The sequence below is a fragment of the Numida meleagris genome, chromosome Z (assembly GCF_002078875.1).
Source record: "Numida meleagris isolate 19003 breed g44 Domestic line chromosome Z, NumMel1.0, whole genome shotgun sequence".
NCBI classification, from domain to species: Eukaryota; Metazoa; Chordata; class Aves; order Galliformes; family Numididae; genus Numida; species Numida meleagris.
Window position 1 is genome coordinate 8,996,741 of NC_034438.1, and position 23,746 is coordinate 9,020,486.

General features: G+C 43.5%; 1 protein-coding gene across 3 annotated transcripts in view; it reads left to right on the plus strand.

Moving 5' to 3' along the window:
- LOC110389888 (phospholipid-transporting ATPase ID-like) overlaps positions 1-23,746 on the plus strand; it is a 68,379-nt gene that overhangs the window by 20,076 nt on the left and 24,557 nt on the right. For all 3 annotated transcript variants that reach the window (XM_021380923.1, XM_021380924.1, XM_021380925.1), the window contains 10 exons: positions 6,797-6,910; positions 9,164-9,262; positions 10,207-10,268; positions 11,669-11,741; positions 11,918-11,988; positions 12,744-12,826; positions 15,830-15,988; positions 16,906-16,994; positions 21,499-21,695; positions 23,260-23,468. In XM_021380923.1, coding sequence (XP_021236598.1) covers positions 6,797-6,910; positions 9,164-9,262; positions 10,207-10,268; positions 11,669-11,741; positions 11,918-11,988; positions 12,744-12,826; positions 15,830-15,988; positions 16,906-16,994; positions 21,499-21,695; positions 23,260-23,468 — 1,156 coding nt within the window. The remainder of the gene's footprint in view (positions 1-6,796; positions 6,911-9,163; positions 9,263-10,206; positions 10,269-11,668; positions 11,742-11,917; positions 11,989-12,743; positions 12,827-15,829; positions 15,989-16,905; positions 16,995-21,498; positions 21,696-23,259; positions 23,469-23,746) is intronic.

Sequence of the window (23,746 nt, forward strand, 5' to 3'; positions counted from 1 at the left end):
CTGCTGATGATTATTCATAGTATCACAGAATCATAAAGATTGGAAAAGACCTCTAAGATCATCCAGTCCAGCCACCAACCCACCCCCACCATGTCCACTGACCATGTGGACCACCAGTGCCACACTTCCACAGTACTTCCAGGTACAGTGACTCGACCACCTCCCTGGGCAGCCTGTGCCAGTGCCTCACCACTGTTTTGGAGAAGTTTTTCCTAATGTCCAACCTGATTTGCTGTGATTAAGGGCAGCATCTTCTAGTGATGGCTCTGGGTGGATCAGAATTTATTTGGATTTCAGCATGAAGCTGAAACCAGAGCTCTCAGAGTGGTGCAGCCACAGACACCCTTGGCCTTATGCTGCACAGCAAGAACAAGGTAGCTTGGAAAAATAAACCAACCTTCAGAACAAAGTGTTGTGCAGTTAACTGGAAGGGCTGAGTGCAAAGGTATGTACTACCCACCAGCTCACAAAATTAGTTAGGAATGAGTCAGAAACGAAGCGTGAAGGGGTGACATGCAAAGACACTGCAGCACAGAAATGGACCCAATATAGGTCTGTAAGTACAAAAAGTCGAGTCCTAATCCTGCATTTATTCACACCTCAGACAGGCAGATCCTTCCTGACTTCTGCGAGAGGTTTGCCTGTGTTAAAGGCTGAAATGAAGTAAAAAGCAGGATGCCAGAAGTGTTCCATCAAGGTTTAAGGGGTTTTATTGTGATTTCTGTAATGCAATCTGGCTGCTATGTCCCCAGAACCACTGCAATGGGGACCCACCACTGTGGGACATCCCTGAACCTCTCTGTCCATGGACACTGTGGAGAGGAAAATCTCTTCTGGGGGTTTTAATGTTTTCTTAGATTCTCATTCCCTTTTATTTCTTCGCTTTCACGTTGGAATTCAGCACAGCTGCACTAGGACGTCATGAAGGGCTGTGAAAACAACTTTGAAATTGGCTTTCAGACAATGGGAGAGGAAATGCAGGACCCATGAGTCAATGACAAGTTTCATCTTGGATCAGGATCTAGGGTCAAACCAGCATCCTTTCTGCAGGGCCAGCAGCGAGGAGGCTGCTCGGACACTTTGTTTTCCCTGGTCACCTAATGAATTCTCCAGTGAAACAAGGAGGATGTATATAACCTCCTTCGGCCAATGCATACTGTCCTGGGCTGGAGCAGCAGCTGGGTTCTTATCCCTTTGGAATTTGGGAGAGCAAGGAGCTGGGCAGTGGGCTCATACTCTGATCCACCTCCTATGCTTTCACGCTACCATCTGAGGATGCCAAGAGGGTTGTCCTCAGGGCTGTTGTCAGTGTGTGGCCAGGTAGGCTGCCCTCTGATCACATCCCAAACCTCCCAATGTTTGCCCCTGTTTGTCACACCTGAGGCTGAAGGGAGTGTACTGTGATGATGTGCAAAGTGGTCTGAGCAGCGCCTCAAGGAGGAACAACAGCAGCAACCTGCACTGCTCTTTTTGCCATTAGTAAGGTGTGAGCTGGATCCGTCTGAAGATCCAAACCTGGAGGTCCCCCATGGCAGGTGAATGTGTCCTCACTGATAGAAGTGCAATCCTGCTGCATGGAGGCAGAGCAGTCCTAGTCAAGGTGAGATGAAGATCCAGATCCAAAGGTCCATTTAGGGAACCCAGCCAGAAGCAGCAGATGAGCTGGAGAGGGCTAACAAGACCATACCATGGGTCTGGGGCCCATCGACAAGCCATGCCACCTCCGTCTGTGCGCATCCGCGCTACTGTGATGAGGGCACTTGCCACAGTGATGCTACTCTGAGTAACAGCTCTGTCATGCATGGGATGACTCCAGCCAGAAGGAAGGGAAACAGAACTCACTGAGTGTATGTTCCTAGAGATTTTCCTGGAATACTGAATGTGTGATTCAATCCTGGAAGTCAGTTTATTATTAGTTGCAAGAGGCAGAGTGGGTCAAGGGGCTGCATAGGTAGTAATATATTCCTGAAGCTGTTAAAAAGAAAAGAAACAAAGAAAAAGAAAAGAGGAGTGTGGGTTGGATATAAGTCTGTCTGTTTCTGGTGTTTGGCCAGTGTTTTATTTCTGTGGGTAGTCCTTTTACTTCCAAATGAAGTCCTTACAGGCACCTGGTGAACCCTATTGACTTACTGTGGCCCTTTCTCAGTCTCCTGTTGAGCAGGGGCTGCTGCCCACTGTTGGGAAAGAGGCAGCAGCCTTGATAGGCTTAAAACAGGGCTCATGTGGCTATCCTGTCCCCCCTATGAAAGCAGAGTCTCGATGGCAGCACATGCCCTGTTTCACAAGTTTATCAAATATGTCCTTGAGCACGTTAACAGTGCGAGGGTCACATTTTTGCATGTGGTATATGCATGCTTCCAAAATGCACTACTGCGGGTGAACAAAATGCCACTGAATTTCACCCCTGCCATCTCCTCACAAGGCTTCATCAGATCATGTAGGAAGGCTGCTCCTGCTTCTCAGCTGCTTCCCTGCTCTGTACCTTGTGCTACACGGGTGACAGGCACCTCAACTCCCCATGAGACAGACAAGTTTCCTGCAAGATTTGTTTTGGGCAAGGTTATACAGCTAAAAACAAAATATGACTGAGCTAGTGGTATAAATTCAGGTGGACAATGCCATACCATGCGTCTGCTGGCAATCCGCCTTTAGCCCCTATAATATGACCACAAAAGCAGCAGTGTCTCCTATTTCCACTGGCTTTCACGACATGGAGGTGACATGTTTGTTCTGTGAACAAAGGCAGGAGCCATCTGCTGAGCGTCTGCCCATGGCCTGACGTCAGAGGCAGGCTTCTGAAAACACCCCCGAAGCAACAGCTCATCTGCCAGATCTGGACATGTGTAGCCACGGTGCTGTGAGCACTATTCTTAGGGACAGCATTTTGGTGGAGTCACACCTTCAGGAGGTGTGAATCAAGCCCCTGAAAAGAGCAGATGAGACTCATCTCTCGCCCACAGGCTCTTTTGTCAAGCTTTGCATCTGGGGAGCCTGGGGCTGGGTAACCGTGCTGAGTCCTCCTGGATGTCGGCACATGGAGGGGCTGCCTGAGCTCCACCACGAAGAGTAGGCCGGAACCAAGGATTAGGTTCTTGGCCCACAGAGCTTCTTTTTGTGAATATTTGATTTTTGTAATTCTGTAGAATGAGGAGCTCCTGAAAGATCTCTTCATAGTTACTGTTCAAATTTTTCCTCTCCATTGCTTGTCCCACATGTGAGTCTCCCTCCCTAAAGGTAGAGCACAGGCCAGGTGAGAATAATGTGCTTGAGGCACTGCTCTTAAAATGGTGACTGTGTATGGACTGTGTAACACACTGAACGAGTCTGTAGCTCCCATCACAGAGACAGGGTGTGAAACAGCTGTGGTTGAGTGGAATCAGGCATCATGGACTAGAACAAGGTCTAGAGCAGTGCCCAAACAAGACTTCCCTGTAGCCAGCGGAGAGCCCAAGGTGTCAAAGTATGCAGCACTGGAATATTTCAGGGTAACATGATAACGATCCCTCACATAGAGCTTCAGCTTTCTCCTTGAAATGGGAATGCAGAGATTTCAGGTGGAAAGGCTGAGGTTTTGCATAGTTTGTTTGCATCATCCAATATTTAATTTCCTTGGCCCCTGAGGGCCATGAACAACTCAGTTGTTCAGTTAGAAATCGTAGAATCATCAAATCATTTAGGTTGGAGAAGACCACTCAGATCATCCAGTCCAACTGCCAACCCACCCCCAGCTGCCCACTAACCCTGTCCCTCAGTGTGACACATCCACAGTTCTTGGACAGCTCCAGAGATGGCGACTCCAGCTCCCTGGGCAGCCTCTGCCAGTGCATCACCACTCTTTCTCTGAAGACATTTTTCCTAATGTCCAGTCTGAACCTCCCCTGGCACAGTTTGAGGCCATCACCTCTCATTCTGAATCTTCACAGTGATTATGGGGAATTCTTTACGTCTGATGTTTGGTTTTAATTCTAGATTTCAGAATGATGAGAAGCTCCATTCTGACACTACCTGTCTTCCTCCTGAGGCATATAGTGTGCCCGCGTTCCCAAATCAGCACGTAACAAGTTATTGCTGTGTTCAGCTACTGTGGAGATAAACTGGGATGCTCAGATCCCAGCAGTTAAGCATGTGGAAGTTGTTAGGTTTGGGCGTTTTAACATGCCTAATGGCAATAGGAAACACAATGAATGACTGGTTCATTCAGTGGTTTTCCTGACGTAATTAATGGACAGAAATAGAAGGCAGGAATTGAAATAAACCGCTCCCATTCTTTTCCTATCCACCTCTGAGATTTCTGCAGGCAAAGTCCTTTAAACTTTGTGTGAGTGTTTACAGAGCAGTTTTTCCCATGTTGTATGTGACCCTCTGAAATCTGGTGACGCATGAGGGTCAAGTCTCCTGTACAGACTTTTTCCCGTAGATAATGTCTTCTCTTTTTTAAGTGGCAGTGATATTTTTCCTCAGTTTTTTGGACATCTTTAGATCCAGATTTTGTTTAAAAATCTGCCAGACTCTGTCTGGTGGACACAAACTTGTCAAGCCAGTCATTTATTTCTCTGAATCTGTTGTATGCATAGGATGCTGCTGTTCCATTTCATCTTGTTTTAGCAGTGCCCATTCCATGGAGCCTGTATGGAGCACATCTGCTGTGCAGAGAAATTTTAAACGATCCAAATTTAAGGAAGTGTCAAGATATTTAGGTCACAGGCAGAGTTAGCCACACCCGTAGATGACTACTTCATGCCAAGAGACAATATTGTTTTATATGAGGATGGCTGATACTCATCTCTTGAACCCAACTCTTAGCTCTTCTGTGAAGGATGTTTCCATCTCTGGTCTTTTTGAGGCTTATTCATTGGCTTGTACAAAAGGTTAAAACATGAAGTTAGTGCTAAAGAATGTTGCTGTACTTTGTGTACTTTCTGGGACATAGCCAAAAATCCAGCAGCTGCCTAAAATCAGATAGATTCCCCCTTGCACACCTCACAGTGAAGATCGTAATTGACTTAATGGTGGAAATGTACTGCTGTGAGTTGATTTAGAAGTAGAGGTTCTGGCTTAATGCATGGATTGGAAATGGTCTCTGCTTCATATTAGTAGCTCCTGTGCACCCACCAGCTTAGCAATCTCTAAAGGCGATTATAATACTATGGTTGCCACTTGCTCTTCTATTGAATCAGCAAACCTACCTCTTGATGAAGGGGCACTTTGCAGTATCTGTTTTCTTGTGCACTCTAGGTTTCCTTGTGGGGGTTAATAGGCTTTTTTTTTTTTTTTTTTTTTTTTGTGGAGAGCTTCTCTGAGAGAAACTTTAGATGTGCTGGCAACAGATGGCATACATGCTTACAGGGCTAACCCTGCATGAATGCTTAATAAACCTCATGTAAAAGGGAAATCCAGTACACCTCAATACCAAAGGGAGTAAAGTGGATGCCATTTCCCCAGAGTGCTAGGAAAAATATGCATCAAGATTCTCTTCAAGCCAGGAAAGAATCTAGTGTGTCATGCTTGCCTGCCCAGCTGTGCATAGCTCTTTCTGTCCTAGGAGTCAAGACCCTTGGCTTTGCTCAGTGTGTCCCTTCACACTTCGTTGTGCCCTTGGAACCTTGTATTTCAAACAACCATCCATACCTTGGTCCACTGATACTCCAACAATGTTAGGCTTGAAAACAGTAAACATCTGAGTTGATGCTGGACACTCAACCCATGTTGCTCATAGCTACCACATGTGTAGCTGGGCTTTCCCATTGCTACCACAGCCCTGCACGTGGTGAGATCTTCAGTACTACCCAATCTGGCAGGAAAATACTAAATAGCGTAGCAACTGCTGCTACTGTGCTGCTGAGAGGCATGATGAGATGCTGCTCTGGCATTTGGAGTGCTGGGTAGCTCCAAGCAGTGCTGGGTAGCTCCAAGCAGTGCTATGAAGCATGGGCAAAGCTAAAACTTCTGTAGATTTCGGACAGCCCTAGCTGGTGGGCTCAGTACAATGAGTTGAGCCATAGTGGGAGTAATTGAACCAGAGTGCTCTGATCTGCAGGGAAGAAAGTACCCAATTCTGTAATACCAAGCGCGAGTCTTTCTCTGGGTTGAAGAAGGCAGGTAGACAACCAGCCATTGCTTCTGGCTGGAGGGTCCATCTACAATTAGAGGAGGAAACTGGAAATAGGGAACAAAGCAGCAGATGGTTGAGTGAAATTATCACTTCTTCATTAGTGGCTGTTTGCACAACACCTCGTTCAAGTGGTCTCTATGGAATAGAAACAAGCCACTGCTCCAAGTTGCTAAGTGAGAGGCTGCTGAATTAGCTTAAAATGGTTATACTGGGCTCTTCTGGAAAGGAAGACTGATAGCTCTTGCAGCTGGTAGGCTCAGGACTAGTTAGAGGTAAGTGGCCTAGCGTGCACTTTCTAACACTGGTTTTGAAGGCTCAACCAACAAAATGTCTGGCTTGTGTTCTAGTTATATATATATGTATTAATTCTGTTTGTACATCTTGTAAGTGGAAAGAATAGTAAAGGGACAGTGGGTCTCTTGGAGTGTGTACATGTACCTGCATCCACCTGCGATTGCGCTAGCACAAACTGAGCATCATGTTTTCACCAATTCCATGAGGAATTCTCTGTTTATCCAGACTCAGCATGACTATGTGGGGAAAAGGAAATGTTTTTTGAGCTGCTGTTGGAAACAATGCTATTGCTAAATATAAGCAAGCAAAAACACAGTTGAAATGGGTTGTGCTGTAATTTTGTTTCCTGTTTTACCAATCCTATTTACTTGCCTTTTCATTCCTCTACAGAGTAATTCAATTAAAACATCGAAATACAACTTCTTCACTTTCCTGCCTCTCAACCTGTTTGAACAGTTTCAGCGAATAGCCAATGCCTACTTTCTTTTCTTGCTGATTTTGCAGGTATGAACTCAATGTGCTCTTTTGAACAGATTGTTTTGTCTGTTATCAAAACCCGGTTGCACGCTGATAGTTGTAAGCTATTTCCCTGTTGTGAGCTATCATCTAAGTAAAACCTTTAATTAGATAAAAAGTAGGGCAGAAAAAAGCAAGCTCCTCTCTTAGCTCTGGACACAAGGGTTTGTAATAAATGAGCAAAAAAATTAATGGCATTTTTAAGCAAATTATGTACACTTTCTCATGCCCCATCCTCCTGCCCTTTTGTGTCTATATCTGAGAGCTCCCGCTTCTCCTTGGATTTGCATTACTTATTCCTTCTGTAGCATAAAAGGTTTAAAGGCAAATTCCTTGTACTCCTTTGACTGCCTTAAAGCAGCATGAAGAAGAACAAATTAATAAGTGATTGAGTTTCCTTGCGAAGGACGGAAGGAGAGTTAACATCAGGAAAGCTGACAGTTGCAGCTCATTTGCATAAAGCTGAATATTGCTCAGCAAGGAAAGGACAAAACCTGATGTGGAGCATGTCAGGCAGTGGCAACACCACTGAACCCAGTAGCTCATAATGGCATTGAGCTGCTCCTTGCCCATAGCCAGTGGCAATGCTATTGCATCTGAAAGCTGAACAAACCAGAGAAGGTGGTACCAGGACTTCTGCCCCTTTGCACTTTGAAAAAACTTGGATAAAAGCTGCATAATCTTTCGTTGCTGAGTCATACTAGAATACACATGATATGAAAAACAAGCCACGACAAAAACTGGTACAACTTTGGTTATGTCAGGGATGATATTTTAAATTTGTTCATTTCAATGCACACACGTTCACAAAATTACCTTTTTTTCAAATGATATTCTTCAATCACAGCTCAAGAATGCATAGGCATAATTTAGTTCAACCTACAGCAAATTATATGTAATCTTTGCTTATATACAGGGAATGAATTATTTCAGCCCATGTATATTTTCCAAGAAACTAGCTTATAAAACTGCTTTTTCAGCTAATCTGACTGCACCGTTCATGTGTTGTTGTACTGCACTCTAGCTGTTTGTCTATCAAATTTATATTTCAAGCTATTTACCTTAAGTTATTCAGATATCTCTTTTGCTGAACTAACTAGGAGTGCTGGTATATAAAAGCATAGAGCTTTTTCTGCTACCTTCATCAAATTAGGCTAAGGAGGGCAAGACTTAGTCTTGTACATTTACTTATTCCTCCATTTAATTTTTTTACCTCTTCTATCCACTTATTGCATTCCTGTAGCACTGGAAGGAGTGGATGTGATTGGTGGCTATGGGTGCTTGCCTCCCCACACCATGGGCACAGCCCATTAGGACATGCATCTTCCCAGCTGGGTGAGAAGGCAGCGGTGGCTCTGCATGGGGCTCTGATTGCCTCTAAACATCATTCCTTCTGGTTGGATTTGGTGGTGCCTGTGGGATCTGTGTTGTGCAATGGAAGAACCAAACTCAAAGAGCAGCTTCTTTGGTGGCAAAAATGTCAGTTTAACCTTACTCATGGAGTTGATACTGCCCAAATACATTCTGATGGACATAGTGATGCTCGTATCACGTTGCTTCCATCATTACAGAATCATGTAATCATTTAGGTTGGAAAAGACCTATTATATTATCTAGTCCAACCATTGACCCAACATCACCATGCCCACCAAGCATGTCCCTCAGTTCTTCTGTAGGAAGGGGAGAACTCTGCTGGGGTAAGATGGTGAAGGCATGGCAGAGTCACTTTCAACTCTTGGTTCCTATCAGTAACAAAGATGTCAGAAACAAAAATGTCTCTGTTGATCTTGGAAGAGCCTTGGGAACAGCTGTGTGCTGTTCGTTGACATGAAGTTTACTTCAGCAAAATGTGAAGAGTTACTGAAACAAAACAGAAACATCTGAAGGCTCTGCACAGCGGGCTTTGCTCACATAACTCTGGGTCCTTCAACCAGGCTTGCTCATGTCACTCTCTCCAGAAAAATCCACTGGGGATTTCACAATCCTAGTTTTACAGGCAACAAGAAAGAGCAGCCCACTGCATTTCCAGACAGCACTATGTTTATATCTTAAATTACAACTATAAGCTAAGCATAGATTCCTTGACTCTCTCATATTTTTGAGTGACAGAGTTGTATTTCTGTCTTTATTCTGTATCCAAATATCATAGAACAAATTATCTGCAGCTTACACAGAAAAACTTTTGTTTCCATCTGCTGAAAAGGCAAAATGTTTCTCAAACCAGATCTCTTCTTCCTACAGTTGATTCCTCAGATTTCCTCACTGCCTTGGTTCACAACGGTGGTGCCCCTGGTGCTGGTGCTGGCTGTATCGGGAGTCAAGGACGCCATCGATGATTTCGTAAGATCTGTGTTGCTATCCTGTACTTTGGATTTTGCCCACAGTTCTTCAGCACAATTACTAAAGCAAACCACTCAAAGTAAATACAGCTATGGGAAGCTGGAGAAATGATCTCTGGCCCAGACAAGATTAGGTCCTGAAATCTGTAGCTCATTATCTAAAAGAGAGCCATAATTTCCTAATTACTGAGCAGCCCAGTGACTTCCTCAAACTGCTCAATATGTCAGAAAATGTGGTAACTGATAGATATGCATGGAGGCATGCACGGAAGTCTGTTCTTCAGTTCCCACTTTAAACAACTCATCCTCCACCATTTAGACTCAGTTTGGAAAAGTTTAGAAAAGTCTTCTAGCAAAGTAAGCATATAAGCTGTGTGTAAATTTTCTCATGTGCCCCACTTCGACCAAAATCTGCTCCTATAATGGTCAAAGTTCTATCGACTTCATGGAGTGATGATAGGACAGAGTTGACTTTAACATCCAGTTTTCTGTCATTATCAAAATAAGTTCGATGCTGTATGGAGACTCAGTGCTAGTTTGCGTGGAGGTGGGCCAGTGATGGTGGGGAGCTCTGCCAGGAAACATACCAGAACTCGTGGCCACTTCCCATACCAGAGCAGAGGAGTGGGTGTCTTTGGGTGCTTAATTTATGAAACTGTGACGGGCAGGTCTAATGGCAATTGAATCAGGACTGTGCTAAATGCCATATAAGGCTCTACCCTCCTCTTTCCCTCCGAAGAGCACACCCTGTGTTGCCTGTTGCTCTTTGCAGTCCAGCTATGCCTTATCTTACCAGCTAAATGTGAATTCAGCTATGAGTCACTTATGACTCTAATCTGCCATTCAGCCAGCTGGGAGAAAACCTAGAATGTTAATGAACTGGCTATAGCTATTGTATGCTTGGTTTCCTGGAAATGGTTTTTAACACACTGATCAAATTTTCAGAATCGACACAAAAGCGACAATCATGTCAACAACCGTCCAGTCCAGGTCCTGATCAATGGCATGTAAGTCCTGTTTATTCTGCTGCAATTCTGACTGAACGTGTACCACTGGGAAGAGCACTTAATTTTTCACTCTCTGGGCTTCCAAAGATCACCAAACTATTTAAGATGGAATTGTCTTTCGCCCCGTTAAATCACAGCGCAGTTCTGGATGATGTGGCTGGTTGATGAACCCAAGACATGTTAACACAATCAGTGCAGACATTATGGCTGTGACTTCACAGACTTCACAGACTTCCTATTTCTGTTCCTGGATAGAAATGTGTATGTATGAATAACTGGTACTTTGAGAATATTATGTTATTTTACTCTTTACCATAGAAATGACATGCAGGGCTATCTCTGTGTCCATACTGATAGCATTTACTTCTGCATTAAGCAAAACTAGATTTTGGTAACAAGTGACTTTAAATAAAGAAGTACAGATAGCTTCCTCTTTCATGCTGCAATACTTTGAGTGTGTTTACTTATGTGCCCAATGCCTCAGACTTTAAGTGCACTCAAAACATTTCAGCCTTGGAAATTGTACTGCTAGCACTGTTCTTTTCCCTCAGGCAAAAGCAGCAGTGGCTTTGGCTGTTGTGGCAGACAAATGCACTGTTTACTTGTGGCTCCATGGAGTCCACCCGCCTGTAGGACGCAGCTGTATACAGCTGTGAAGTCTCCGTGATTTTTTTTTCTGTACTGTAAATAGCAGTATATTGTGTAAACTCCAGCGGATGATCAAACAGTTAAAAATACAACTGGAGACTAAAGAATAGGAACGTACTTTTTGTGCCTTCTGCTAAGTAAACCAGTTTCTTAGTTTACTCTCTGTTAGTTATTGAGTCTTGGAAATGCTTACATTGAAAGAGAAGTGCGCTGACATTCTGCATTAGAAAACAAACAAAAAACTGATCTGGTTGCATTGGTGCTTGCAGTCCAACTGCATTCCTGCACAGCTTTGTGCTGCAAAGACCATTACAGACAGGGGCTTAGCTGTGTGCATCCTGGTGCATCTGTAGCACCTGCGTTGCTGCCTTTCCTGGAGGAGCAAGAACTGAGGCTCTGGCCCTTAATGCCACTTAGAAAAGCCAACACATCTGGTGATTTTCCCAGGTGTTTGGGACATCTATTGCAGCAAAGAAGAGAGTTTCTTTCTGAGACAGCATGGGTCTTTATAGGAGGGAGCAACCAGAGAGTGCGCGTGGTCTCAACCTTTCACGTGTCACCCCAGCCACAGTTACTGCTTTTTATGCCATCCTTTAGCCCACAATGTACCAGACCACATAATGGCAGACCCTGCTCCTTTTTACTGGCAGCCCAAACCCTGACGGCACATACATCCTGAGGCAGAGCGGGGTACCCCATGTTCCTAAGTGGTGTTTGCTTTACGTTCCTACTTACTAGGAGTTCTCTTACAGGTTGAAGGATGAAAAATGGATGAATATCCAAGTGGGGGATATAATAAAACTAGAAAACAACAACTTTGTGACGGTGAGTACAGTTTCTCTCCATCCTGCTCACACTCAGTCTCCACAGTTACTCTTATCACTCACAAGCAGATTAATCAGCAGGGATGAGAACTGCAGTGTTCAGAAACCTCGAGCAGCGTAGCAGTGCGCTGCCTTCCAACTACTTAACTCATGCCCAGTGTGTCTGTTTGTGTCCAGGCCGATCTACTGCTGCTGTCAAGCAGTGAGCCACACAGCCTGGTGTACATCGAGACAGCGGAACTGGACGGGTAAGCCAGCCTGCTCCTCAGGGCCATCACTGCTGCTAGCGCAAGGACAAGCCTTGTGTGGTTCTTCTAGGTGCTGCAAGGGTCTGCTCCATGCAAACGCTGCTTACTGAGGGTGCAGCTGGCCACAAGCTAGAGGGTTACGTCTTATCTGTATTAGTTGGCAGAAACTGGAGCTGACCTCATCGTTACATCTCGCTTTGTGTTACCTCTTCTGCATTGCCCAGAGCTAGTGTCAGTTGTGAACTTTGGCACTGGTTGAAGGACCAAGACAGATCAGAGAGATTGAGAGACACTGATCTCTCCAGACCCGACACAGAGCCCAATGGGTTTTCCCTATCTGCTTTCTCCTGAAATTGAGCCCATAGTTCTGGTTCATGCAAGTGCCAGGGAGAACATTTAGGAGGCCCTGCACAAGTAGTGTTTATTTGGTGTTACATTTCAACTGACTTCTCCAGCTAGCTAAGCCTAAACTTCAGAGCTCCTGAGGTCCAGAATACCATGGGAGAATGCTTGGTCCTATGCTTTGTGGTGATCATGACACAGACACCTCATCCTCTTTGGTGCCATGTCCAGAATTCCTCTGGACTTCTTGTCTTTGCAACTGAAACAGAAAACCTCATCCTTTTGGCCAGTTAAAAAAGGCCTATGCTGGCATGGTCCATCAGATGGCTAGGGAAGGAGACAGTCCTCAAGAACAGAGGTGACTTTCAGGGAGAGCTGGACTCATTTCTTACGCTTTATGTAATGTATTACAGTGAAACGAACCTCAAGGTGAAACAGGCACTGACAGTCACTGCTGAGCTTGGCGAAGATCTTCAGAAACTGACAGACTTCAATGGTGAGTTTGTGTTGAAATTTCTCTTTCCAAAGCATTTTCTCAAACACCAGAGTCCATGGAGTGCCCAAGCATCTCCCTTCCAGGCTACTCCCTGCACAGTGCTCCTTTGGATGTGGTGGCAGGCAATGGCACATTGCATCTGTACAGCAAATAACAGCAACTTATAGAAAGAACCTCTGCCCTGCCAGCAGTTCTCTATCAATGCCACACAGGGACTGCATTTTAAGATATTTATACACCAGCTGCTGTTATCAGGCAAAGCATCCTTTCTTCATCTCAAATACATAGCAATAGGAAAAAGGAGCCAGACCTGTTGCAAGCAGAATAGTCTGTGCTCGTAGATCACCCATCAGCTGAGAGAGTACAAGGGAACAGAGTTTTGCATAGCCCTGCTGGCTTCCATCGGAGGGCAGGGTTGTAGGAAGTATGGGAGTGGAGAGGAATGGAGCGAGGGCTGCTGTCCTTGGAACTTCTCAGGGACTGCAGGCTCTCAGGAAGTGGTTTTAGATAAAGAGGACAAATAATCAATTATAAAAATAAATCTCATTGCAATCACTAGACAGTTCCAGGAAAAATGGTGGTGACATGGCAGAGAGCATCGCTTGGACGGTCTCTGGCAGTATCATCCAGATGCAGAGGCTTTCCTTCTGCTTTCTGCATTGAGGTTCTGTGAAGGGACATGTGTGGTCTCAGCCAAGCGACAGCTCAGAACATTGGGATTCCTCCAATGTGAAGGCCGTGGTTTTGAGCACTTTAGGTCTAGAGAAGCACTCTTTTGTGGGTGCAGCAAGATTTTTTTTGTGAATAGTCAGGTTGTACTGACTATTCAACTGTTTTCCTGAGGAAGATGCAGTGTATATTGGTTGGTAAGCAAATCCTTCATCTTACACCATTTTTCAAGCATTTTCTGTGTAATGCTTATCTAAGGTTGCTGCATTCTTGAAATGGCATCATTAAAAAAATGTTTCAAAGTCAGCTGCTCTACAAATATTTATTTGTCCTTTAAATCTCTGTTTATAAATAGAGTGGCCTCTATGCTATACTGAAATGAATAAAATGTTTCCCAGGATGGTTTATATTTGAGTGAATACTGAGAAAAGTGCCTGGACTCAGACCCAGCCTTGCATTTCCCTAGCTAACTTCTGCAAAAGTATCTAAATATTTATGCAATTCCTTATCTGATTATTTCTTAAGACAGGAAGAGAGGAAAAGGTTGAGCAGCTAATATAGGCACTCGGTGGAATGCTTAATGTGGGTTATGATGTTTGTTGATGTTGTGATGGTTCAGATAAGTAAGAAGCTTGCAACATGCTGAACTTTCTTTCATTTGGGAACCAGGAGGCAAAAAGGAAGCAACGTTTTTCAGTACCTACCACTTAACACATGTAGACTTTGCAGTATTTAACGTCGTCAGGTGAAAGGCATTCTGATATCTGCCTGCTGTTAGCAGGACAGGAGGCACAGAGTCATACCAGGGTCATGGTGAGGGCACTGGGTGAATCTCCAGAGTTTCTCACTCTTTTGTGGTTGGGTTAATTAGAATGATTTCGTTCCAGTGTCAAAATGTCAGACTCACCCACTCATTGGGAGAGCAGACTTGGGCGTTGACTCACAAGATATGCAAGTCATATCCCAAAACTTGCGTGAGGAGGGGAGTAGTCCTCTTGGCACGGGATCGTGTCCTGGTTTTGGTTCACCGAAGAATTGTTCTGTTTTGAGTTACAGCGCAGAGCCTCTGTTCTCTTGGTGCTTTTTGGGGGGTGGGAGGGCTGCGAGGCAGGCGTGGTTACTGTAGAATTCAGAGGTTAGGAGGGCAGGTCTTGGATCAACCGGAGCATGAAACAGCATCACCAGCACCGACATCGCATGTCTCACAGAACTTCCTAAGTGCTCCTTCTTTCAAATTTGGTGATTTCCCTGCCCTAGAGCAGAACTGCTTTTCCATGATGAGAACACCTATTCTTGAATTTTAAATTTTAAGCAGTGGAGTCTACCACAACATTCACAGCTGTACTTTTTACTGGATTTCCTCTGCGTTTTCCCTCCAACCTCTTAATTTGGTGTGTTTGTATCTGAAAGCAGCTGGAAAAACTGTATTCTCTGCAAACACTCGTCCTCACATAGAGATTTGCAGCCTGTGATCAAAATAACATTACTGTTTCTGCTGATCATCTGAACAGACTGAACTCTTGGAATCTCTTTCAGTGAGGTCTATTTATATTTCCCAGTTCCTTCTAACATATTCACAGGGTTCTGCTTTGAATCTTTAGATGTTGGCCACTAATGTCGATTTAAACAATAATTTTTATACCGAATTATCTGTATTTACGGTTTTACATTAACATGTTCTCTTTTAAGAAATAAGGAATAGAAATAGAAACAGGTTCTCCAAACACAGTGTCAGTTGCATGGCCAAAGGGAGCAGCGTCTCTTTCAAGTGTGAGCATGTCTTAAGGTATAAAACCGATAAAATTAAAAAACAGTGAATAAAGACACCTCAATTAATTACTCTCTTGCAGCCTTCAGGAAATGATTTTCTTGCTTGGGCTCATAAAATTTTAAAGAAAATGGAACAGGAATTATGTAAGGTCAGCACTGCTGTCTAGAATTACCCAGTGTCCTCCTGCCATGACAATCTTGCTGTGGAAGGATTAAAAGTATGTTGCTTGTTCAACATTTCTTCTCATCCACATAAAAGAGTGGAAATTTTGTTTTAGACTGTAGTAATACAAAATTACCATCTCTAAAATCTAGGATAAATCTGAATTTGTTGGGGCCATTAGATTATGACACGATATGGGGTAGGAGCAACACCAGTCTATGTAGGATGAAGGAAAGGAATAATGGGGTCGGCAGTGGATGGCAACTATAGTGTGAAACATTTCCTGCCTGGAAACAGCTGAGAATGCAGTATTGATCAGCATACTTCTAGGCCATGAAGATTCTTAACATTTTCTTGGTTTTTTTGTTTTGTTTTGTTTTGTTTTTTTATTTTTATAACAGGTGAAGTCAAATGCGAGGCACCTAATAACAAGCTGGATAACTTCACAGGAACTCTTGCTCTTCGAGGAGAGAAGTACTCCCTGGATAATGAGAAGATGTTGTTGAGGGGCTGTACTATTAGGAACACGGAGTGGTGCTTTGGTCTCGTTATTTATGCTGGTAGGTAGAAAAACAGACAAGTGAATTGCAGAGTGCAGCAGCATTTGTATGGGACCACATCATGCCAAGTAAGGAGAAAGGAGCCAAATACTTTTCTCTTTGGAGATATATTTCTATCAATCAGGTAAAAGAATAAATGCAAAACAATACATATAATCCCTTGGTTTAACTCTAGGCTAGGCATTTTGTATACTACTGGGGATTTTAATCTGAAATTTTTTATAGTGGTCTATAAGAGAAAAGTGATTGGCAAATATTACATTAGAATATCCAATTCCATCTTAATAAAATGCTTTTATGAGCAGAACTAGTGTTTTATTTCTGAAATGTGTGCAGCAAGGTATATGAGAGAAGTCTTGATCTCTCAATAGGAAAGAATTCAATCATTAAATTTGTTTAGGAATTACATCTAACTGAAATCTGCCATTATTGGCCTACTTTAGGCCAATAGCAGCCTTAATTCCCCAAGCTTGTTCAAAATTTTTCGCTCTTAAATATATCTGATCAAAATTTCAACATCGTTTTTACTTCAAGCCATACTGGAATATCAAGACCATTAATGACATTATTGTAGACTATTCAGCCTATGCTTTTTACAAGCATAGACATTCTATTGTTTCTATAGTGCTGTAGACTTAGGAGACATGTATGATATGTCAGTAATAACAGCACAGCATCAGGTATTCTGTGAAAAGTAATTAAACCCGAAAGGGAGGATTGGCTGTTGAAAGAAGAGAGTGGGATCAAAATCCAGTATTAATGGCTTTATGTGACTCCCGCTCATAACCTAAGGCAAGTGACTTAACCTTCTGCCTAAATTGCCCCCTCTACCTGCCTTCAAGAAAGCTGCAAGGGGTCACAGCTTTAGAACTGCCAGGCTTGTATTTCTGAAATTCATCAATGTGTTTCATCTCCAGGGCCAGACACCAAACTGATGCAGAACAGTGGAAGAACAACTTTCAAAAGGACGAGCATCGATCGGCTTATGAACGTCCTTGTGCTGATGGTAAGTCTGATTAATTTAGTGCCATCCCTCCAGATGTGTTTATCATTTTCACATGCCCCACACTTCTTTGTCCACACAGACAAGGGTGTATCAGAAGTAATTAGTGATAAAAAGAAGAATTCTGTGGAAAAGCATCAGCAGACTGAGTTCAGCAGTGCCTCTGCCAGCACGTCTTGCAAAGCCTTTACACTGTCAGTGTTAAGGACCTTTCTTCTAAACTTTTCATTTGTTGTGCCTTCCCTTCCCCTACATTTTTTTGGTAACACCTACTTTGAAGCCTGCAAATGACTTTTTTTCCTAGAAATGTTGTCATTTTCTATTTACATAAATATTAGCTGTTCTCCCTCTTCTTTCTGATTTCTTGGCGTGTTTGGTGGTATACGCATTGCATATATGCATTGCACTTGGTAACTGAGTTTGTTGATTTACCTGATGCCAGCTCTTGCATTATCACATTGTGGTGAAAAGTGAGACGGGGTCTTGTTAATATCAAGAAAGTGGTGTTCTTAGCAGCTGGCAAGTCTGAGAGCACTGATCTTGCATAGCAGGTGCTCTACACGCATGATAAAACAGCCCTAAATTGAGATTTAAGCTTGTCAGTGTTTTCAAGAAATGGCAAACAATACCAGGCAGAGACAGTGATTCTTCTGCAGACTCTCCCAATATTTTACCAGTTGTTTTTGAAGCAGCTCAGGGAAGGGACCACCCTTATTACTACTAATCTTCAGAGACTTGCATTTTGATGTTTCTGCACTCGGTGTTGCTGGAAGAAAACCTATTTTCCTCTGTATGCAAGACTGACTGCTGGTGCTGTGAAGTAGTGCCCTGAATATCTACGTGTGTGTATTTGATGTAAAGCAATGTGACAGCACAGGGAGCTGTTCAAGGGTCAGCTTTGAGCCTCTGGAGCCCTTGTTTAGTGAACAGTAAAGACACTCCACTGACTTTAATAACACTCCACCAATCTCTACTAAGTGAAATTCTCATCTGTCATCCTCAGCTTGCTTTTCTATCTGTTTTCCTCCCTTAGGCTTAAGGGGACAGCAAAAACCAAGCAATATTTGGGTGTCTGACATTCAGAATTTTTCTGGTTTCTGAAAAAACACACATTTTCAAAGGTGCTCTGTCCTGCTATTGCTGGAAAGGAGCAGGGAATGTGGGGTAGAATTGTAAGGGAGCAGAGGAAGTCTGAATAGAGAACTCAGAATTTACCATTATATGAAGGTTTGCCAAATCTTCTTTTGCAAGCCAAGGGTTCCACCCAGAGCTTTCAGCCTGTTTGGCCTCTCTTTGTGAATGCAAACAACATGAATTTACCTCCTGGCTCCATGTAAAAAAAAAAAAAAAGAAGAGCAAGTTGCAGCAGATTGCATCAGCCTCTGCCTGGGTTCTCGGGCACTGGCGGAGCCAAGTGTGTGTTTTTCTCCTTTATCCACTGTTAAGGCACCTAGCATTTTGGTGTCTGAGTATAGCTCTGCCCTGCCCCAAGCAGCCAGCCCTTGGCACACTGGAGGTGATGTGGCATCGGGTCCTTCCAGCTCTCCACGTGGCCAAAGGTCGCAAAGCGCAGTCATAAAAAGGGGCAGTGCAAGTTTGGAAATGCAGAGCAGCCACAGCTTGCGGCAAATAGCTCATTTTAAGCTTAATGGAACTCATTCCAAGTTAACACTGGCAAAGCTATTTTGTGTTTAATTGCCTGTAAAATTTCCAGGGACAAATCAGTGTTTTTGGCAGGGCGTGACAGAGGAGCTGTGGTTCAGTGCTGCCCTGGTCTGTCCCTACAGGGGTTAATTGGGAATAAACCTTTCCAGATGGAAACCATCACTGTTTGTTCATGTTTGGGAGCGTTTCTCGCTGCAAGGCTCTTTGGCAGCACGGGGCAGAAACCAGCAAGAGAGGAACATTTCTCGGGATCTCAGAGAAATGTGAATGTTCCTCATCCAGTAGGGGAATGCTACTGTCAGTACCGGGAATGAGGTTTCCCCCCAAAACTTGCTTTTTTACAGGTTTGAGGAGGCACATTTTCAGAGAAATACAGCTGTCAGCTTCATTGCTAAGCGCCTTATTGCTTCCAATAACAGAAGAAACTGAGACTGTTCTAATTCACTGTCTGGCAGGAAATGTCTGTCATAAGTCAGCTCCTCCCTCCACAAATCCCTCCCAGTCCGGCAGAGGATTCATCACAGGCACTACATAGGCAGCACCAGAAAGGGTTGGCTGCTCATGGTGGGAAGCCTTCAGCCTACCGTAGGCTTATTCTCTTCCGTCTTTTCCAGGGCGGTAGTAATGATGACAACACTCTGACCACAGTGGTTTCTCTACAGAGAAATTAATCTTTGGGGCCACTTCTGATGTTTGTCTCAAGGTAGACAACACGTCAGTGGTCTTTCTGTAACTGTGGTCTGCACACAATCTGAGCTGTGAGGGATAAGACTGCACAGAACCAAATGAGACAAAATGTACATAAGGGAAGTACAGTAGTAGACAAGAGCTGTTGTAGTAGGGGAGAGCCCAGCTGTCTTGCTCCACGTGTCTGTATGTCACTAAATCATATGATGAATTTCCGGGATGGATTTATGATGTTCTACAAACTGACCATTTTTAACCCATGGGGCAATGAGGAATCAATCATTCAAGGTATAGTGATAAAAGAGCCAGTTGACTTTACTAATTAGTTTGTTTTATAACAGACAAGGTCTGCAGTGAGAAATCACACTTTTTACTTGACCAAAAGAAATACGTATGAAAATGGATAGGCTTGTCTGCTTTCCCCATCTATTGGTTTAATAAAGGGCATTACCCTTTCCTGAGTCATCTCACAAACCCCTAGATCACTGTTATTACAACAGCTCAAAATAAAGTCTGGTTTTAGTGCTGGTCACAGTGGTTTAAAAACGGCCCTCAGCATTCCTTGCTAGCAAGCGATATTGTCTCCATTTCACCAGTGGAGTAATTTACTGGGCTTCCCACAACTAAATAGAAAACCTGCTGCTGTTGTGGTAAACAAATGTGCCTCCTGAATCCAGAACAACACTTTTATTAATTAAAATCCCCCTTTAGCATCTTTTGGTATTGAATCTCAAGTTGGCTGGACACAAACTTTTAACCAAGTGACTCAAGTCATTCCACAGAAGTATCGTTCCTCCCCTCATAGACTACTTCAGCAATACAAACATCTGCTTTACCCTCAGTGTTTCTATATTTGTACCTCAATAAGTGTTTCAAAAAAAGTTGATTACTCCTGTAATGTGGTTATTAGTGGTACTGATACTTCATCCCTAATGACCACATGTGCAAGAGATGGTTTTTAATTGCACAGTTGTGCAGTCTGTTGATTCTGTATCTTCACACTCCTATTAGGATGGTGGATGTTTTAAGGCAAAGACATGGAGAATTCAGTATCAGTAGAATTGCTTTAATATCATTTATCCAGGAATGATGTCATGCTAGCTTCTGTTTCTTTCCCACAGTCACTATTTCAGCCTTCCAAATATTGTAATTATCTTAGCAGATGTTCAGTATGGTGGAGCTTTGCAGCTTTCAAAGCATTGTTAAAAATTAACTTGACTCGTTAAGATACTTACTCAGCGAGCCCCTTCAAGCTTTTGGCTTTCAGTTACCTGGACCACTTTTCAAAATGCCTGTTATTAGCAGATAGAGCCACATATTGTTCCTTGTCACAGCAGGTGAACTGTCTTTTCCATCTGCTACATCATATGGGATATATACACCCTTCTGCTTAATTCCTCCATCATTAGTGGAGTGGTCTGTTGAACACGTCTGCCTTTTCCACACCTATATTTGTGTGTTTACTGTTTTCTTGGTATTTATCTGTATTTTCTTCCCAATTGCTTTTCCCCGATTGCTTTAAGCTTCAAGAAATAGGTTTCTCTAAGTCCAAGGCTACACCTCAGTGTCTGCCATTGCTTTTTGTTTGCTCAAAGAGGTGTAATCGTATTGCAATGGTAGGTACCAAGGCAACAATTAGTTCTGAGCTCCTTTAACCATCAGAAGGGTATCCAGTGCTGAATTCCAACCTGCACAGTGATAGATTTTCTGCATTACAAATTATCCTTACTAACTTTTCAGAAAATTTGAAGAAAACTGTGATACATCTTGCAAACAGCCAGAAGAAGTCCTTGGGGGTGTTTTATTCCCAAGTGTGCAGCCAGACTTTTGAGGGGCAGCAGCTCAGTGCACATCTAGTGAGATTTGATGCTCTGCGCCCAGATGCCTATGAGCACTCTGTTATAGGTCTGTACTTGGGACTTAAATTCCCATTTGTCTGAGGTCTTGTGACTCCAAATTGCCAGAGACTCTGCACTGTGTATTTGTGTCTCTGAGATGAAGAGTCATATTTTTGCCTGTTTGCCTCCTTCACCCCTAGAAACCTTCACCCATGATGCAGACTATCCAACTCCTTTTGATTACGATCTTCCAATTAAACAGTACGTAATGAATTCCTTGTTTCTAACATGCAGTATCTTTTTTTTTTCTTTAACAGATCTTTGCATTTTTAGCACTGATGTGTCTTATCCTAGCCATTGGCAACGGTATCTGGGAATCTGATAAGGGCTACAACTTCCAAGTCTATCTGCCCTGGGTAGAAGATGTCACCTCTGCTCCCCTCTCTGCTTTCCTCATGTTCTGGTCATATGTGATCATTCTAAACACAGTGGTGCCAATTTCACTCTATGTCAGGTATGTGCTGGAACCTCCTTTCATCTTTCATTTTAGGAAAGTTTCAGCTTTTGGCTGGATGGAGGTTAGAACTAGATGATTTTTGAGGTCCCTTCCAACCCAAGCCATTCTATGATTCTGTGATATGACACGAATGCGATCCCACTGTGGGTGAACCCAGACAGCCAGGGCCTGCTCTCTACGCTGTTGCCATCTAGTGAAGACATGTCAGAGCCCCTACTGTCTGGACTAGTCAGAACAGGTCCCACGTGGTTTTAAAAGGACAAGGGGTTAAAAGGATATTGTCTTCTTCAGTGAGACCTTTTCTTCTCCATTTGAAGAAGAGGTATAAGGGTAAAATGCTGTGAGAGTGAGACTGGAAACTTGCTACTGCTGGTAGCACCATGCTCTCTCCCCTTCGCACTGCCCACTGAAAAAGGTGAATAGCACATTCTTTACAGTGGCCTCAAGGCTCATGCGAGGTGTGTATTGCCAGGTAAGTAGGAACTGAGGATCTGTAGTGCTCAGTGCTCAGTGGCCAGTCAACGCCATCGTTTCCAAGAGAACAGAGTGCTATGTTGGCTATTGCAGATGGCCAAGCTGGGTAGAAGGGTAGATGTGTTAACTACAGAACCTTGAGGTGGCACTGTAGGCTGCCAGGCTGATACGGTTTATCATTGTACCTACTTTGTCGGGGAGAAATGCTACTGACTGCAGGATGAACCATTACAGTGTAATTCACAGAGAACATTTGTGAAAAGTTTGTGTTGCCAAACCGCAAGAACAGCTCATAGCTACTGGTGCTGCCCTTTCCATGGAGCTCCCAGGAACACGAGGAGTTACATTCAGAGCTAAGGGGCTGGAAGTTGCACTCTTACACTCTCTTTTGTGTTAGTAAATGCAAGGAATTCATCCCGTTCCTGCCCAGTGTGTCACACGAGCAGCAAAGTGGAAATTCATGTTGTCTGTGAGCTGATACTGTTCCATGATTCTAGTGAGTTACACAATGACTCACTTATTCTGGTGGTCTGAGTTGTTTGTACTCATCTCCAGGCACCGCAGCGCATCTCAGCCCAGAATCCCTCTGAACATGTTCCTTAAACTGCACCAAATGAAACACCCTGCTGCTGCCGCCTCTGACGCATGTCTGTGCGCTGTGCACAGCTGCCACTTATTCACAGCAGGGTTAAGGACAAGTTGTGCTAGTCCAAGTGAGAGTGAATTCTTGTGGCTTGCCTTCACTCACTGCCCAGCCTAAGGAAAAGTATAGCCACAACAGAAGCAAGTGCAGACTGAAAGAAAACGTCAAATTTTCAAATTTTCTTACGTACTGCTGAAACTTCTCGAATGTATTTATAAGAAGTTGTTTGATACATAAAGGAACCTACTACAGCCCAATTGCATCGTTTCAGTGTGACTTGCTACAGTATTACTACAGTCCATTTAAGGACTACTTGACAAGAATGCCCTGTCATTATCTTCAAAGTTGTCCCCTAATTGCAATTGCTAATGATAGTGCTGAAGTTGAAGATATTGTCCTTTAAATTAATGAATATTCCATTGCCTTCTCTTTCCATTTCATCAGTGTAGAGATTATACGCTTGGGTAACAGTTTCTACATCGACTGGGACCGTAAGATGTATTACCCAGTGAATGACACACCAGCTCAGGCCCGCACTACTACGCTCAATGAAGAGCTGGGGCAGATCAAGTACATCTTCTCAGACAAAACAGGAACTCTCACTCAGAACATCATGTGTTTCAACAAGTGCTCCATCAATGGCAAATCCTATGGTATGTTACCCATTGATCTTATTCTCTGGATTTCATGCCACTCAGTCAATAGAGACTAAATATGATACCCGGAAGAGAGTGTTTTGTAAGAAGCTGTAGTGGAACATTATTGCTTTGTTCACTCATTGATCCCAGTTTTACTACATCTCTACCCAAATTTATTCTTTTCCTGATATCGCTACCAATATGATCTCAGCCCTTTGTGGTGTTACTGATATGGTTTCCCAAGTATTGCTAACTTTGTAAAACTCTATTCCCTAAAAGGCTCCCAGTCCTCC